This window comes from Sceloporus undulatus, chromosome 5 (genome assembly GCF_019175285.1).
Source record: "Sceloporus undulatus isolate JIND9_A2432 ecotype Alabama chromosome 5, SceUnd_v1.1, whole genome shotgun sequence".
Lineage (NCBI taxonomy): Eukaryota > Metazoa > Chordata > Lepidosauria > Squamata > Phrynosomatidae > Sceloporus > Sceloporus undulatus.
The window spans coordinates 118,428,597-118,444,144 of record NC_056526.1 but is presented as its reverse complement, the minus strand read 5'-3'; the positions used below and the strand labels follow the sequence as shown (position 1 = coordinate 118,444,144).

At 36.7% G+C, this 15,548-nt stretch overlaps 1 protein-coding gene across 4 annotated transcripts in view; it reads left to right on the top strand.

Moving 5' to 3' along the window:
- Window positions 1–15,548, top strand: part of ATP8A1 (ATPase phospholipid transporting 8A1) — a 101,924-nt gene that overhangs the window by 45,039 nt on the left and 41,337 nt on the right. For 3 of the 4 annotated variants that reach the window (XM_042467494.1, XM_042467495.1, XM_042467498.1), the window contains 11 exons: window positions 1,098–1,209; window positions 1,798–1,963; window positions 3,226–3,353; window positions 5,490–5,567; window positions 6,919–7,007; window positions 9,526–9,570; window positions 10,438–10,510; window positions 12,798–12,903; window positions 14,579–14,661; window positions 14,770–14,819; window positions 15,241–15,310. In XM_042467494.1, the coding sequence (XP_042323428.1) occupies window positions 1,098–1,209; window positions 1,798–1,963; window positions 3,226–3,353; window positions 5,490–5,567; window positions 6,919–7,007; window positions 9,526–9,570; window positions 10,438–10,510; window positions 12,798–12,903; window positions 14,579–14,661; window positions 14,770–14,819; window positions 15,241–15,310 (1,000 nt within the window). The remainder of the gene's footprint in view (window positions 1–1,097; window positions 1,210–1,797; window positions 1,964–3,225; window positions 3,354–5,489; window positions 5,568–6,918; window positions 7,008–9,525; window positions 9,571–10,437; window positions 10,511–12,797; window positions 12,904–14,578; window positions 14,662–14,769; window positions 14,820–15,240; window positions 15,311–15,548) is intronic. The other variant, XM_042467496.1, reaches the window with a different exon arrangement.

The window sequence follows — 15,548 nt, the reverse complement described above, 5'->3', positions numbered from 1 at the left end:
GCAGAGACCTAACAGCTAATGACTAGGGCATTGGGCAATTTAGGTATAATAGCAATAAAGAAAAATTAGTATGAAGCAATGGAGAAGCTACAGTTGGAATCCTGTATATTGTATGATCAACCTTGATTAAAGGGTATTTATGCTGTATCAGATGCAGTGAAGAGCATAATAATGAAATAATTCCAAAAATAGAAATAAAAGAGCTTAGTTTAGTTTAAAAATTAGTAAGTAAGAAGAAATGTTATATAATTTTTGTACCTTACTGCAGGTGGTTGGTGGGGGAGTGCATAAAAAGTTTTAAACCCCCCAAAACAATTTTTGGGTTGAAATCATTTTTAATTTTAAAAAGTATTTTTGCATTAATGTGTAAGACACCCCAATATAGGACTAAATCAGAAAATTAACTAGCAAAATTCAGTTTAGATGTTATAGCCACTAGCTTAAATAATAATTATTTTTTTAAAGTTGCTCTTTTAAAGCATGTTGTTTTGGTTGAATTTGTATTGATTGAAGGATTTGTTTCTGAACTGCATAATTATTGCACTATAAAATAAAGTGATTATGGCCCGAAACAGGTGGGCTTAAATAGCCAGCTTCCACACAGCTTGGGGGCATGATGATTATATGATGTGTGTCCCCAACCTGCACGGAAGCTGTGCCAATGCTGCACTGGGGCCTCCTAAGGTGGCCCCAAAAAAGCACATCTTCTTGCCACGGTCCATTTGGGACCATGGCAGCAGGCACCCTCAGGGCTGCAGCATGTGGTCACTGTGATCCTTCTGGAATCAGGGCAGGAGTGGCTTCTGACTACTCCTTTTGTCCCGTCTGTTTCTATTTCTCTCCAGTTAAAATACCTTTGAAAGGCTGTATCTGGTATAAAGAAGCCTTCTGTCATTTCTTCAAACCCACAGATTCTCTGTCTGAAAAGGAAATATATAATTTCCTTCTACTTCTGTATTTTTCCATTAATTGCAAACTGATATCTCAAGATGAGAAAAAGTCAGAAACAGAAAAAGTATGTTAATATTAAATAATATTTTCATTAAATCAGTTTTTTTACTTTGAATTCTGCTTAACTTTCATTTCATTCATTTTAGCACTGTTCCACTGGGACCTGATCAAATTCTTCTACGTGGAGCTCAGTTAAGAAATACACAGTGGGTTCATGGTATAGTTGTCTACACAGGGCATGACACAAAACTCATGCAGGTTTGTTTTTCAATTATGAACAACTTTTACATAATTTTGTTTATATACCCTAGTAATATGTACTTGCTTAAGTACAGCCAGCCAGTGTTTATGATATTCCTAGACAGGAGCAAGTAGAGCCATGTGCCTGATTGTTATACAGATTTAATCACTACCTTCCTTTCAGTGCAGTGCTATTGCATGCTCAATAAAGTTGGAGCCAACAACATCACAAATCACAGATGGCCATGCATGCTTTGGACTTGGTTGAGCATACACTTGGCAAAAACTCTGATGGTCTCTGCTCAGCATGTATAATTACATCATTTCAAATATGTCAACAGATATAATTCTAGCTTTTTTTTTTTTTTACTTTACCATCTTATGAACTGATGTTTAAAATTTACTTTATCTGTTTCACAGAAAAATGTACGTTTTTGGTTCAAATGTACCACATTGGCAAATGACTTTTTTCATTTCTGAAACAGGGTAGATGTGTATTTGTATCTTTTTATAGAAAAAAATATATGAAAATGTGGTTTTAAATCAGAAAATCAAAATTAAAGGTGTTTGTTCTTACTTGTGAATCTCTCTTTATTTCAACTACAGAATTCAACAAGCCCACCTCTTAAACTATCCAATGTGGAAAGAATTACAAATATCCAAATTTTGTTTTTATTCTGCATTCTTATTGCTATATCTTTGATTTGTTCCATTGGGTCAGCTATATGGAATCAAAAACATGAGGAGAAAGACTGGTATATCAATCTAAACTGTAAGCAACAAATACAATTGTGTCATTTGTTACCAAACTGTTATTTAAATTTAATTAAATTCACAAAATAAAATAACTGTTACAACCCTGTTTTATTAATGTCAGATGACAGTATGTTTCTTCATACTGACTCATGATTTTATATCCACATATATTGATCACTTGTAAGATGGGGTATATACATATGGCAGTGTATATTTGTGTCTACTACTGTTAATACCTTTGTTAATTCAACCAAAAAGGCACAAAATATTATCTGCAAACTTTTGAAACCACATCTTTCTCCATCAAAGATGTTTTTTTTAAAAAAAATATGCAGGAGAAAAGTAGAAAGTGAATATGTTAGAGCCACGTCTGCACATTGTTTTGAGATGGAAGTAGGCTACCTGACCAACCCTCCAATTCCCACAAGTTAACTGGGAATACAAGGCAATAAAACAAACTCAAAATGTAGATTCTTCACTAGATAATACAAAAGTCTTTGAAAATTCAAAGTTGTCCCTATCCATGAGTAAAACTCATCAGCCCTTTTGTAGAAGAACAGTGACCTCCTAAAGAAGTCTCTATATTTTCAGGCTAGCGTTAAATGTAGATGCTGGATCAGACACAGTATCTCAATAAGAGCCAAACTGGATAGCTTTAACTGTTGGAAGAAATAAATCCTGAAAAAAATCAATTCCCAAAACTTTGTTTTCTCCCCTGCTTCCAGAACCCATTGTTGTCAAGCTACATTTGGTATTCCTTAGTTCCAAAGTCCATATTGTGGTAATATATTTTAGGACATTCAAAAATGAAGAAAAAAATAGTTCTGTAATTTTGAAGCCACATGTTTCTGCATCTTTCAAAGGTGGTAAAAATGCATAACTTATATTTGCTGTATCTTATTTCCTAGGTCATATGTGAAATGCATACTGCATTTCTGTGTGGGGCAAAAATGGGCAATAGATAGAAAAATTTGGGACCACAACATATGAGAAGATGGGTTTACCCCTTTCCACCCACACCATACCAGCAAAAAGCTGATATTGGAGTGGAAATAACCTTCAGTTAGAATTCCTAGTATACTCTCTCCAAAGAAAAATATCCACTTCTAGAGAATTATTTTTGTTGGGGTTATGTGAGGAAAAATTTTGGAAGTTGGTTTTACATTTTTTTTAAAGTTTTCAGAATGATAACTTGAGATGTATTTTGACAGTAGTGTTGTTGATTTCAAACCTTTGTACATATTCTTACCTTACACATTTTTCCTTTTTCCCTAATAGATGGTGGTGCTAATAATTTTGGACTGAATTTCTTGACATTTATAATTCTCTTCAATAATCTAATTCCAATCAGCTTGTTAGTTACATTAGAAGTAGTGAAATTTATCCAAGCATATTTTATAAATTGGGTAAGTATGAGCATTGCCATGCTATTCACAGATCTTTTAATTAGCAATTTAAAGAATAAATTTTTCCCTGATGACTTTTGGAGAATCCCTTGATTTCATATAGTTTTCTTAGGCTAGAAATACTTAAAGTCATTGCTTTCTTCTGAATACAGTCTGTAGTGCTTTGTATTCCCTGGTCATCTCCCTTCCATATACTAAAACCTGCTTAGAATCAGAAAGAGGCTGGCATCCTGTTGGTTAGTTCCATCTAGTGTAATTCATTAAATCAGTTGTTGAATGGTGAGACATCACATTAGTAAATCTCATTGATGCAATGGTTTACTCTAGTCAGGACTAACAATAGGATTCAGGCGATGACATTTAGGTTTTTATGCACCAGATGTATAAAAACTTTATAATGGTAAGTCATGACAAGATAAAATACTTTGTAAACTCTAAATTTGAATGGTATTCTGTATATACTCGACTATAAGTCGACCTCATGTATAAGTCGAGGGCAGGTTTTAGGGCCAAAATTATGGATTTTGATATGACCCGTGGATAAGTCAAGGGTAAAACATAGGGGTATGTAACAAAGGATGTAAAGGATGATGCAAAGGAAAATGATCCCAAAGAACTTAGAAAATTCTGGCAGGCATAACTGTGTTCATCCTAAAGGCTGGATGGATGAGAGAGTACAGTGGTGCCTCGGGTTACGAAATTAATTCGTTCCGCGGCTAATTTCGTAACCCGAAAAGCCTTCGTAAGCCGAAAACCCATAGGCGCTAATGGGGAAAAAAGCCGCGGCTCTGCCGCGGCTCCATTTAAAACAGCGCTGGAGTTTTTTCGTAACCCGAAAAAACTTTCGTAACCGAACCCATAAATCCCTATGGATTTATCGTATCCCGAAAAATTCGTAGCTGGGTATTTCGTATCCCGAGGTACCACTGTAGAGGGGATCCATGCTTCTTTTTGTGCTACCAGAATGGCTAAGCTCTTGTCTTTTATTCAGAGAAAGCGGATGGCTCCTTTTATATATATTATATTATATATATATATATTATATATATATATATATATTATATATATATAATTGATGTACAGCGCTGTGTAAACTTACGCGCTTTATAAATAAAGGTTAATAATAATAATAATAATAATAATAAATATAATAATAATAATATATAAGAGTTAAAGTACAGTACTTACATTGACCTGTGGATAAGTCGACCCAGGTTTTTTGGTCAATTTTTGACTAAAATTCTAGACTTTACATGAGTATTTACAGTATCTCTTCTGCTTCCAGAACCCATTGTTATCTAGCTACATTTGGTATTCCTCAGTGATATAAATGTAGGGTATTTATATTGACTGTAAGAGAATATTGACCATAAGACAAGTTTCAAAATTCATTGCATTGTTCTTCTTGTTTAATTCCATTGATTTTAAAATGTCCCTTATAATGCAACCTTATGTGTTACTATGTTGAGGCAGCAGCATACAGGATCTTGCTTACTTGCTGGCATTTTTTCACTGTGCTATGGAATCTGAATTCAGCTTATGAATACTGTGGAAAGGAACAGGCTCGGTTCTAACAGTCTGTAATATATGTAGCTGTATTAAGACGACCTGTGTCCTTTGCATATACTCAGTTTGTGAAAGAGAAAGGAGAATGTGACTTGCCCCTAACATTCATATGTTGAGTGGAATGTTGACATGGAGAGTTTATGCAATATACTGTTGCCTTGTATTCTCAGAAGAGGTGAAGGACTTTATGATCAGTGAGTTAATCCCTGGTGCCAGCTCATTGAGGCCAGAGTTATAATTCATTTCAACCTGGGTCCTGTCTCTTCCTTGGTCCAAACACACTGCAGAAATAATCCAGTTTGAGACCGCTTTAACTGCCCTTGTTCAATGCTAGGGAAGTCTGGGAACTGTAGCTTTGTGAGACATGTAGCCTTCCCTGTCAGAGAGCTCTACTGCCACAATAAACTATAATTCCCAGGATTCCCTAGTGATAAAAGCAGGCATGTGAAAAGTAAGTTCTATGTGAAAGTAAGTTCCATTGAAAATAGTGAGAATCATATTAATGTGATATGCATAAAAACACGTTAATTTTCCTTCAGCTTTTAAAAAAGCAACCCTTTCTTTTCTTAGGATATTGACATGCATTATGAACCTACTGACACTGCTGCAATGGCTCGTACATCCAATCTCAATGAAGAACTTGGTCAGGTAGATTGTTTTTCCTAATTCTGAGCATGTAAATTCTTCACTACTGTACTTCGAATTCATACCATTTTTGTAAGGTTTTTTTTAATTATGAGAAATAGATAGGTTCTAGGGAAAAATCCTATATTGTAAATAGGGTGCTTTGTTTAGAAGACAAATGACTTAAACATTTGCTTTGGTTTAACAATGTGCTATGTATCAAACTACTTTCTTTCTTTCTTTTTCTTTTTTTTTCTTTTCTTTTTTGCATCTTAAGAGTCACTTATCACACAGTAGTTCTGATTTTTATTAGTAGAAGGTGTATGCTGGAGAAACAGTTCTGCTTTGGTCTAAAGGCATACGTGCCTTCAAAATGTCCAAGTTTCAGTTACTTACCTGCATGAGGACACACATGACAGACATAGATACTGGTACTGGTACAAAGTCTTGTCACAAACCCAGATACCAATTCTGTCCACACAGCTATTCAGGAAATGTTATCATAGGAGCTAATGACATCACCCATATTCTTGGGATGGCGCCATATGCAGGCATCTTTTGTGCAGCTTTAAGCTTATGTTGACAAATGGCGCACGCACCATGCACGAGCCCCATTATTTTCAATGGGGTTCGAGTATACGTGCAATTTGCCTGATGCGGAGGGGCCTGGAACAGATCCCCACATAAGGCAAGGGCGCACTGTATTATGTCAGAACTCTATGACAGAGGAAAGTGGATCAGCTTATATTTGCATGACACCCGTAGAATGTTTGTATACATACACCTATCTCACAGAGCATAAAGCAAAACTGGAGTACAAGTGCTAAATGAATGTAATGACAAGGAAAGCAATACAGTGGAACCTTGTTATACACTGAGGTTTGGTTCCAAGATCCCCATGGATAACAAAATCCGTGGATGCTCAAGTCTCATTAAATATAATGACATAGCAAAATGGTGTCCCTTATAAAAAATGGAAAATCAAGGTTTGATATTTGAAATTTATACTTTTTTTAACATTTTCAAACCATGCATGCTTGAATCCGTGTATAAAAAATCTATGTATAAGAAGGAAATGCTATCCATCTAACCAATAGTGGAAATGCTTTTCTTTCTAAGATTATCCTTTTTGATATATTTTATCCATACAGTTTGCTAAAATGTTTACTAGCTTATCCATGTGCAACTAACTATAACAAATGGCTTAAATGTAGTGTTAATTTGTACCTAGATCAGATACATTTAAGTGTTGACAAGTTGCCATTGGTTCAGTGGGTCTGCTGTAAATGGGACTAACATTTGGATTTAGATGACTATGTTAAAAATCATATTAATGGACACATGAAAAACGTTAATGAACTTTACTTTTGTTTAGGTTAAATACATATTTTCTGACAAAACTGGCACCCTGACATGCAACGTAATGCAATTCAAGAAGTGTACTATTGCAGGAATAGCTTATGGGTAAGTCTTATACTGGAGCCACTGAGGACTCTTCCAGAATGTTCTGGAGACGTGTGTCTTCTTGCAGTAAAGCTCCTTGGGTTTTGCTAGTTGTGACCTCCATATGTGCTCATTCCATTATTTTGGATGACTGTTTGTACTGGTTACTTCAATCTGCACAAAGACTCTTCAAGTTTTTCTTTCTTTTTAAGACTAGGGTATACTATGCTGAGATCGTTCTTTGGTCTGAAGGGAAAAAAATTATCCCAAATTTTTTTGGAGGGGAAAATTTCCTGAATTTTTTTAATGTGTCTTTTTGCATGCCTGGGGCATACCCCAAGTTTTCAGAGATGTTTAGCTTAGAGTAAGGGTGCCTCTGTTTCATTGCCCAGCCAACCACCCTTTGTGTTTAAAAGAATATGTCCTAAATGCACAAAACTGGGTTTTGTAAGAAAGCAAAGGTTTACTCATTTCTTGACAACTAGTGTAACACCAATCAACATTATCTGGCTGGCTGTCCAGTTCCTTTGTTTTTGTCATATCTGAGCTAATTCCAGTGAAAATAATGTGTTCCCTCTCCAAGTAAAATTATTAATATATAATCATATGCTTTCTTCCTTGGACTTTTTAAATCTATTTACATGTCATGTTCTAGGCACACTTTTGATGCAGAGAGCTTGTACTGTCTACAAAGATTCTGTCCATGATGCAGAATCCTGAGAATTGCATTTTGCGTTATACTTTGACAATAAGACAGTAAGAGCTGTTCGACAGTGGAACATGCCCCCTCTGAGTGTGGTGGAATCTCCTTTGGAGGTTATTTTAAAAAAATAAATGTTCTGAAATGAACACATAAAAGATTACACATACACAGCCATACATAATCATACAAAACATATACATTCCACACATTACTGTATATACTCATCTATAAGTCTAAAAATGTATGCTGGAAGCCATGGAAGTGAAGACTGCATATGGCTCGGGCTCTCTGTACATCCATTGGAGTTTTTACACTTTCATATCTTTGCTTTGCCACAGCCCCGCATTCAGGTCAGGGCATTTATATGCTGGCATGAAGATGCACATTTTCCGCCTTGAGTCAGACTGTCCTGGCTTCTTTTTGCTCCAGTTTCAAGCCGCTTTCGAAGCATGCATCATCTGAACTTCAAAAGTGGCTAGAAACTACTTTATTTTGGCTCTTTGGCATAAGCATTTGTGCACTTCATCCCATTTCATTAGGTTTCTACAAGGGAGAAGGTCATCTTATTCTTTGCAAGTCAGATTTAATTAGCAAAATCTTGTGTGTGACCATTTGCATCATAGGCACTATCATGATATTGTTTATATGTGCATTGATAGTATGGTATGCAAACATGGAAAGACCAGGAGACAGACATTTTTCTCTCAATGCTGTATGTCAGGGTCGCCTAGTGACATTGTGCTAGATTCAGAACAAACAGAAGAAAGAATGCGGCTCAAATAGTCTATTTTTTCCTCCAAAGCTAGTAGCTGTGACATTAAATGGAAACTTCTATGTTCAGTGGCATCACTAGGGTTGGCATCAATTGGTGTGGTAACTCATGGTGTCAGACTGGCCTCCTCCCATACCACACCATACAGCAGGGTGGGGAACTTCCAGGTTTTGATGAACTACATTCCCATTGTGCCTCACCACCAACTAAGCTGAAGGAAATTTTAAGTCAGGCTCATGAGGGCTCATGTAACATCACTATAAGGAGATAGGATCCCCACCCCTGCTGTACAGTCTTTAGTGTTTTTTAGGCTTTACGTCCTTAGGTTTTTTTAAATTATTATTAATGTTATTCTTTGAGACCACTTTAATTGTCCTGTCTCAGTATTAGGGAATCCTGGGAATTATAGTTTATTGTAGCACCAGAGCTCTCTGATAGAGAAGACTAAATATCTCACAAAACTGCAGTTCTCAGAATTCCTTAGCATTTAGCCAGAGCAGTTCAAGCGGTCTCAAAGTGGATTATTTCTGCAGTCTGTTTTGAACCATAAATGGTAATTCCCATATATCACTGAATGTAATGGCAATATTTGTGACATAATCAACTAGCAAAATTAAAATTATACCTTTAAATTACAATATCATATGCATGTCTTAAAAGTATTTTCATGTACATAGTTTCCTGTGGTTAAAGTGAAAAATTGGTAAAATGTGGGTTTTTTTTTAAAAAAAAAGAATATTAGAAAAGATTTTTTTAAAAAGATTTTTTGTAAAAATGGCCTTATTTTAAAAGCTCAGGGTTTTGTTTTGTTTTGTTTTTTTGCTTGTTTCTTACTAGCACAGTTTGTGGCACCCTCACTTTTAGGAACATTTGATATTTATGCTTCCTCCCACTGGTCACTACAGGCACTGATGCTCTTTTTCTTCTGACAAATCCTCTAATAGCATTCTGACCTTGTTTTATTTCATTTTCCTTGGTATGCACTCTAAACTTGAAACCTTTCTTAACTTTTTAACTTTCTTAACTATGTTCCTTTTTCTCTACCTCCTTTCTTTTTCATTTAGTCATTCTCCTGAATCAGAGGATTATGGCTTTTCCATAGATGATTGGTAAGCCCTAATCTTCAATAAGTGTGTTTGTTAAAAAAAAAAATTATGTTGTATGCTCATTATTAACTGTAGAGCAACTTTTAATACTGCATATTGAACCCAGTATCTGGCACATATGAGAGAAACAGCTTGTGACTCTGAAAGTGAGCAGTTCCAAACAATGTCAGACTTTGGAGCTTATCACTCCTCTTTTAAGCTGGCTCCAACCTCCTGGGCTGGAGCTGGGATGTGGGATGGAGATGGGGATTATCTGACATCTAAAAAGTGCTGGCAGAGCGCAGCTGGGACCTGGCTTGGACTCAGGCTGATGGTGGTTTGGCAGCGATTTAGCAAGTGATAATCCCTGTCTCCATCCCCCGTCCCAGCTCCAGCCCAGGAGCCTGGAGCCGATATAAAAAGCTCCTTTGATTTTCAGAAGCACACATGTCTTTTCAGGGAGAAGGTAAAATCTTTCTTGGTTATAATGTACTGACAAGACATGATTGAGTTATAAGCATCAATAGATTAAATGCATATGTAATCTAGCTAGAAATTGCAAAATTGTCATTGAGGTTTTTTGCAGGGGATGGATGTGTGTGTATCAGTCTTATCACTAACCTGCTTAATGTTCAGTTTCTTGTGTAGATGTTAACTAGTTCAGCTACATAGCTACTAGTTAACTAATTCAACTATATTAATAAATTCTCAAATAAAGAATAATCAAAATTTCAATAATTAAATACACACAATAAATATATATTTCATTCTTGGATATGTATCAATTCCAAACTGAATAATTATAAAGTGCTAATTTGTCTGTGAGTCTACATGACCTGTGGTTATAAATTAAACATTATGCTATATTTTCATTTCACATATCTTTTTTAGGCAAAGTTCACAAAGCAAAGAAGACAAACCATTTAATGATCCAGCATTACTAGAAAATCTCCAAAATAAACATGTAAGTTACAAAAATAATAATAGTTTTTTTTCAAAGCAGCAGAGATGTTTAGCAAAATAGAAGTTACATATAATGAACAGGAAACTATATCTCAGATATCAGTCATCACATGTGTTAGGAATAAAGCATAATTAAATTAAATAAAGTTTAATTGAACTCGTAAATACAGTGGACCCTTGTTATACTCTGGGGTTTGGTTCCAAGATCCCCCGTGTATAACAAAATCTGTGGATGCTCAAGTCCCATTAAATATAATGACATAGCAAAATGGTGTCCCTTATAAAAAATGGAAAATCAAGGTTTGATATTGGAAATTTATACTTTTTTTGGAACATTTTCAAACCGTGGATGCTTGAATCCATGTATAAGAAGGGCTGACTGTAAAAGTTACAGGCAAGCATGTATTTTTTAAAGAGCTCAGATAGCCACTTCTATTACAGAAGGATATAATTCAGAGCAGAGAAGGAATGCTAGAAGGAATACCTAATGCTTTCTCTTTTATAGCTTTTTTCCTTTGCAACATCCAATCCTCAAGGAGATACTATTTTCATTGAGATTTGCAAGTTTATATGGGTCCTACAACCATACATTTGGAAGATTTCAGGGGGTGGGAATGGAGCATCTGAGAGGTGATGTTTCAGTATAAAATAAAGGAAAAGTGTGAAACATGGTAATTTGTAGGATCTAAATGGGGGGAACCTACTGATGTTGCTTGGTCCTTTAGCCATTACGTTTTTGACTGCAATGGGAGAGGAACAAAAGAGACAACACAGATTTGTGTTGGAAAGAAGAGCCACAACTCATACAAAACCTTTTGCTTTTGCATGAGAACTGGGTTGCTGTTATCAGTTGGCATGCCTAGCAACCAGTGCTCAACCCAGACCAGTCCACCTGCAGGACAAACAGGAATGCCAGAATTGTTGGGTCTGTAAGCACAGAATGAATGATTGATTGATTGATTGATTGCCAGAAATGATGAGTCTTTCTACAATCTGGACTGCTGAACCCTGAACTGAGCTGATGTTTCCTGGTCTCATTCCTAAAGCCTGCATACCTTAGATCCAGTCCAGTGCCCAAACATACCACAAAGAGACAGACACTTGTCTTTCTGTCAGAACTGTTACTGAGGCTGCAGCCAATCCAAGATGCCATTCCAAATGCCTTACAGCCAGAATTTGTGTCCCTATTCTGGCAAATGGACCTAACTAGATGATAGTGGCATCACTAGGGTTGGTGTCACCCAGTGCAGTAACTCATAGTAACACACCCCCCCCCATTGACTTGCTCTCATACCACAATGTTTTTTGTACTACAGTGGACCCTTGCCTTCCGCGGGGGATCCATTCCATACCCCCCCCCACGTAAAGCAAATAATGCGTATACTCAAGCTCCATTGAATATAATGAGGCTTGGGCACACGCACCATTGATTGTATTGCAGCACATCTTCAGCATAAGCTGAAAGCCACATATAGTGCACCTGCATATGGCTCAGACACACTGTATTTTACTTACAAATAATTATTCTCATATAACAGTGAATGTTGTGATATAAACAACTAGCAAAATTATGATAGCATACACACAGAATAAATGTGTTTACATATACATAGTTTTATGTGTTTGAAGTGAAAATTTGGTAAACTGATGTTTTTAAAGATTTTTTTAAAAAATAACATTTAATTTTTTTAAAAATTAAAAATTAACATTATTTGAAATTGTAATTTTGCAAAAACCCTGATGCCACTGTCCCACTCACACTGTCTGTTCAACATTTTAAAAAAATACCAGCAACTGCAATAGCTCATTTCTGGTTAGTCCCAACTACAGTGGACTCAGTGAAACAGTGGGATTGAGATATGTGTTTCTTATGTTCATAGTTAGATTCAGTGGGATATACTTTAGTTGGGCTAGCAGTTGGACTTAGGGCAAGTTTTTTACCTTTTAAACTTTATATAGCTACTATATATATAGATATTTTTGGCATATTCATCATGCAATCTTCTATTATTATGATTATTTTTTGTGGCGCAGTGGTTAAATGCCTATATTGCAGCCACTCACTCAAAACCATAAGGTTGCGAGTTCAATACCAGCAAAAGGGCTCAAGCTTGACTCTGGCTTGCATCTTTCCGAGGTCACTAAAATAAGTACCCAGATTGTTGGGGGCAATTAGCTTACAGTTGTAAACCGCTTAGACACTATTAATTCAGTATGAAACAGTATATAAATGAAGCTGTTTGTTTTTTGTTGTTTGTTTGCTTGCTTGTTTGCTTGTTTTGCTTTAGCCAACTGCACCAATCATTTGTGAATTTTTGACAATGATGGCAGTGTGCCATACAGCAGTTCCAGAAAGAGAAGATGATAAGATAATTTATCAAGCAGCATCACCAGGTAAGGGTTATATAATTGCACTGAAATCTGTACAAATATTAATTTTAAGGAAAATGACTAAACTGTGTAAAGGTTCTTTCTAAAATATTTTGAGGATTTTTTAAAATTCTAAATCTGAATTCAATTCAGATTTAGGCATGTTCAATTGCGCTGGCAGAAGTGGACTTCCCTGTTCCCTCTTTCTCAAAGAAACCCATCCAACACCCACACACATCCCTCCCTGCACGCTAATAATATTGTGCATAAAGGTGAACTATAGTATGTGGGAGAGCCAAAGCTCCCACATAATTGGGCAGGGGGATCTTTTTAGTGGAATCTTCTATTAACAGAATGCAATCCCTTGATCTTATTCAGTGCTTTAAAGTTGCCGGTATGTTTTGAAACAGATGGGCCAAAAAGTGGGCTTCCGGCTGCTTCAGGGGCATGGTGTGCAGATAATACATGCCCGCGACCTGGCCGGAAGCTGCTCTGAGGCCACCTAAGGCAGCCCAAGGCTGCCAGCAAAGGAGCTGATCAGGGCTTGATTGTAGACGGAGCAACCAGAGGCTGCTCCTCCATGCTTGTCTGTTTTGGCCCCAAGTTGTGAGTTTGGAAGGAAAACTAAGACTAGCAAATCTTTTGATCATATCTCATACAATGGAGCTGTTACAGCTACAAGAAGCATGCTATACCTAGACAGTATGGGTTTATCTGGTCTTTTAGAGATATTTTCTAACCAGACCACCAGGTATTCAATAAAAGACAGTAGATTTTTATATGCAAGATAACTTGAATAGAATGTACAGATTGATACAAATGCATTAGTACAAATGCAAATCAGCAAAGTATATATATACACACTTAACCTTATACATCATGTTATCACAACGAAAAACTGCTGTGGGCAGCATCTCCCACCGCAATGTGTGTTACTGGTGTTTCTTGGGGATGTGGAAGTAGACATCAACTATATTTCATAAAGCTCCCCAGGCTTGACCCTATTTTACATTTCAGTGTTGACAGTGCTGATTACTCTCTATGCAAGGTTGCCTGGTAAGAGAAATTGTGCAGCTATTTAGTCTGTTCCTCATTGATGCATATTTTCTGGGGGGAAAGGAACAGCAGAAATAGTGCAAAGAAAAGTGAGGTTACCCTGGAAGTCAATGATATCTCCATACACTCACACATATACCTGAAAATGTGCAAATATGGAATTCTCTATCACAGACTACATTGCATAACTGTATGCATACTTATCTATATAGCAAAGATGCTAAGGAACCCTGCTAATGAATTGTGAATATGTGCAATGGGACACTGACAAAAATGTTCCAGTGTGCATCAGGTTCTACCAGTGTGCCTTGACACTCCTTAGCTAGCGTTCCTATGCACATTGGGTCCCGTTGTGCATCAGTCCTGAAGCGCAGTGGCCACTGGTCGCTGGTTCTCCTACTAGTAACATAATAGCAACCTCTTGCTGAGTATGGATGTTGTGAAACTAGTCAGTTCTATTTCCTCCAAACATAAATCCACTTATGAAGAAATAAGTTCACAAGTTAATTCCAGCCATACTTTTATTACTTTAAGACATCACTGTCGAGTATGGAAAAATACTTAAAAGAAAACTTTTATTTTTATTGTTTCACTCTTTACTCACTCTGTTATGTGCACAAAATAATGGGATGTTTTGTTACAGATGAAGGAGCTTTGGTTAGAGCAGCGAAGCATCTTCATTTTGTTTTTACTGGAAGAACACCGAACTCTGTAATTATAGAATCTGTAAGTTCATCCAAAATAGTTATGATCCACTTGTTATTAATAATCATTAAAATAGAAAATATCACTAAAACATTTTAAAAGAATAATCAGTATCTCATTTTTTCCTAGCTTGGACAGGAAGAAAGATATGAATTGCTGAATGTGCTAGAATTCACAAGGTAAGTATACACGTGATTTTTTAAAGCTGTTATCTCCTTGGTCTGGGAAAATGTACACTCAAAAGAAAAATAGTGGAACAGACAGGCATACAGAGGCAGCTTGAAACTGTCCCACCCAAGGTGTCTTGGGGCTGCGGCACACACACGCCATGACCCCAATCAGTCAGGAATCCAGCCCAAATAGAAGCAGAAAATGTCTGTTCCTATTTGGGCTGGCTTTAAGCCACTCCGCCACAGTTTCAGGGCAGCTTCCGGGTATGTGGCATCTGAACGCCACACCCCCAAGATGCCTTGAAGCCATGACCCCAAGACGCCTTGAAGCCATGACCCCAAGCCACTGAGAAGCTGGCTTTTAGAGCCAGTCTGTGCCAACCCCAGGTCACTTCAACTCTATTTCCAATGGTATGTGCCTCTTTTTCAGTTCTAGGAAAAGAATGTCTGTCATTGTCCGCACACCAACAGGAAAATTAAGACTGTACTGCAAAGGCGCTGTAAGTAATTTTAATAATACCTTTTAATAAATTAATGCATTTGTTATTTAACATCATTTCTTAATTAAGGAAACTGACTGTTTTGGTGGGAAGATACTGTGCAGAGACAGAAATAATACTCTAAGGCTCTATCTTAAGTTCTTCGTCGTGGCCTCTGTGAATCACACAAATGGGTTTTCCTGCACCTGTGCAGAGATATTTGGAACAGTCTAGAATCACTAGGGAAGACTTTTTGGTG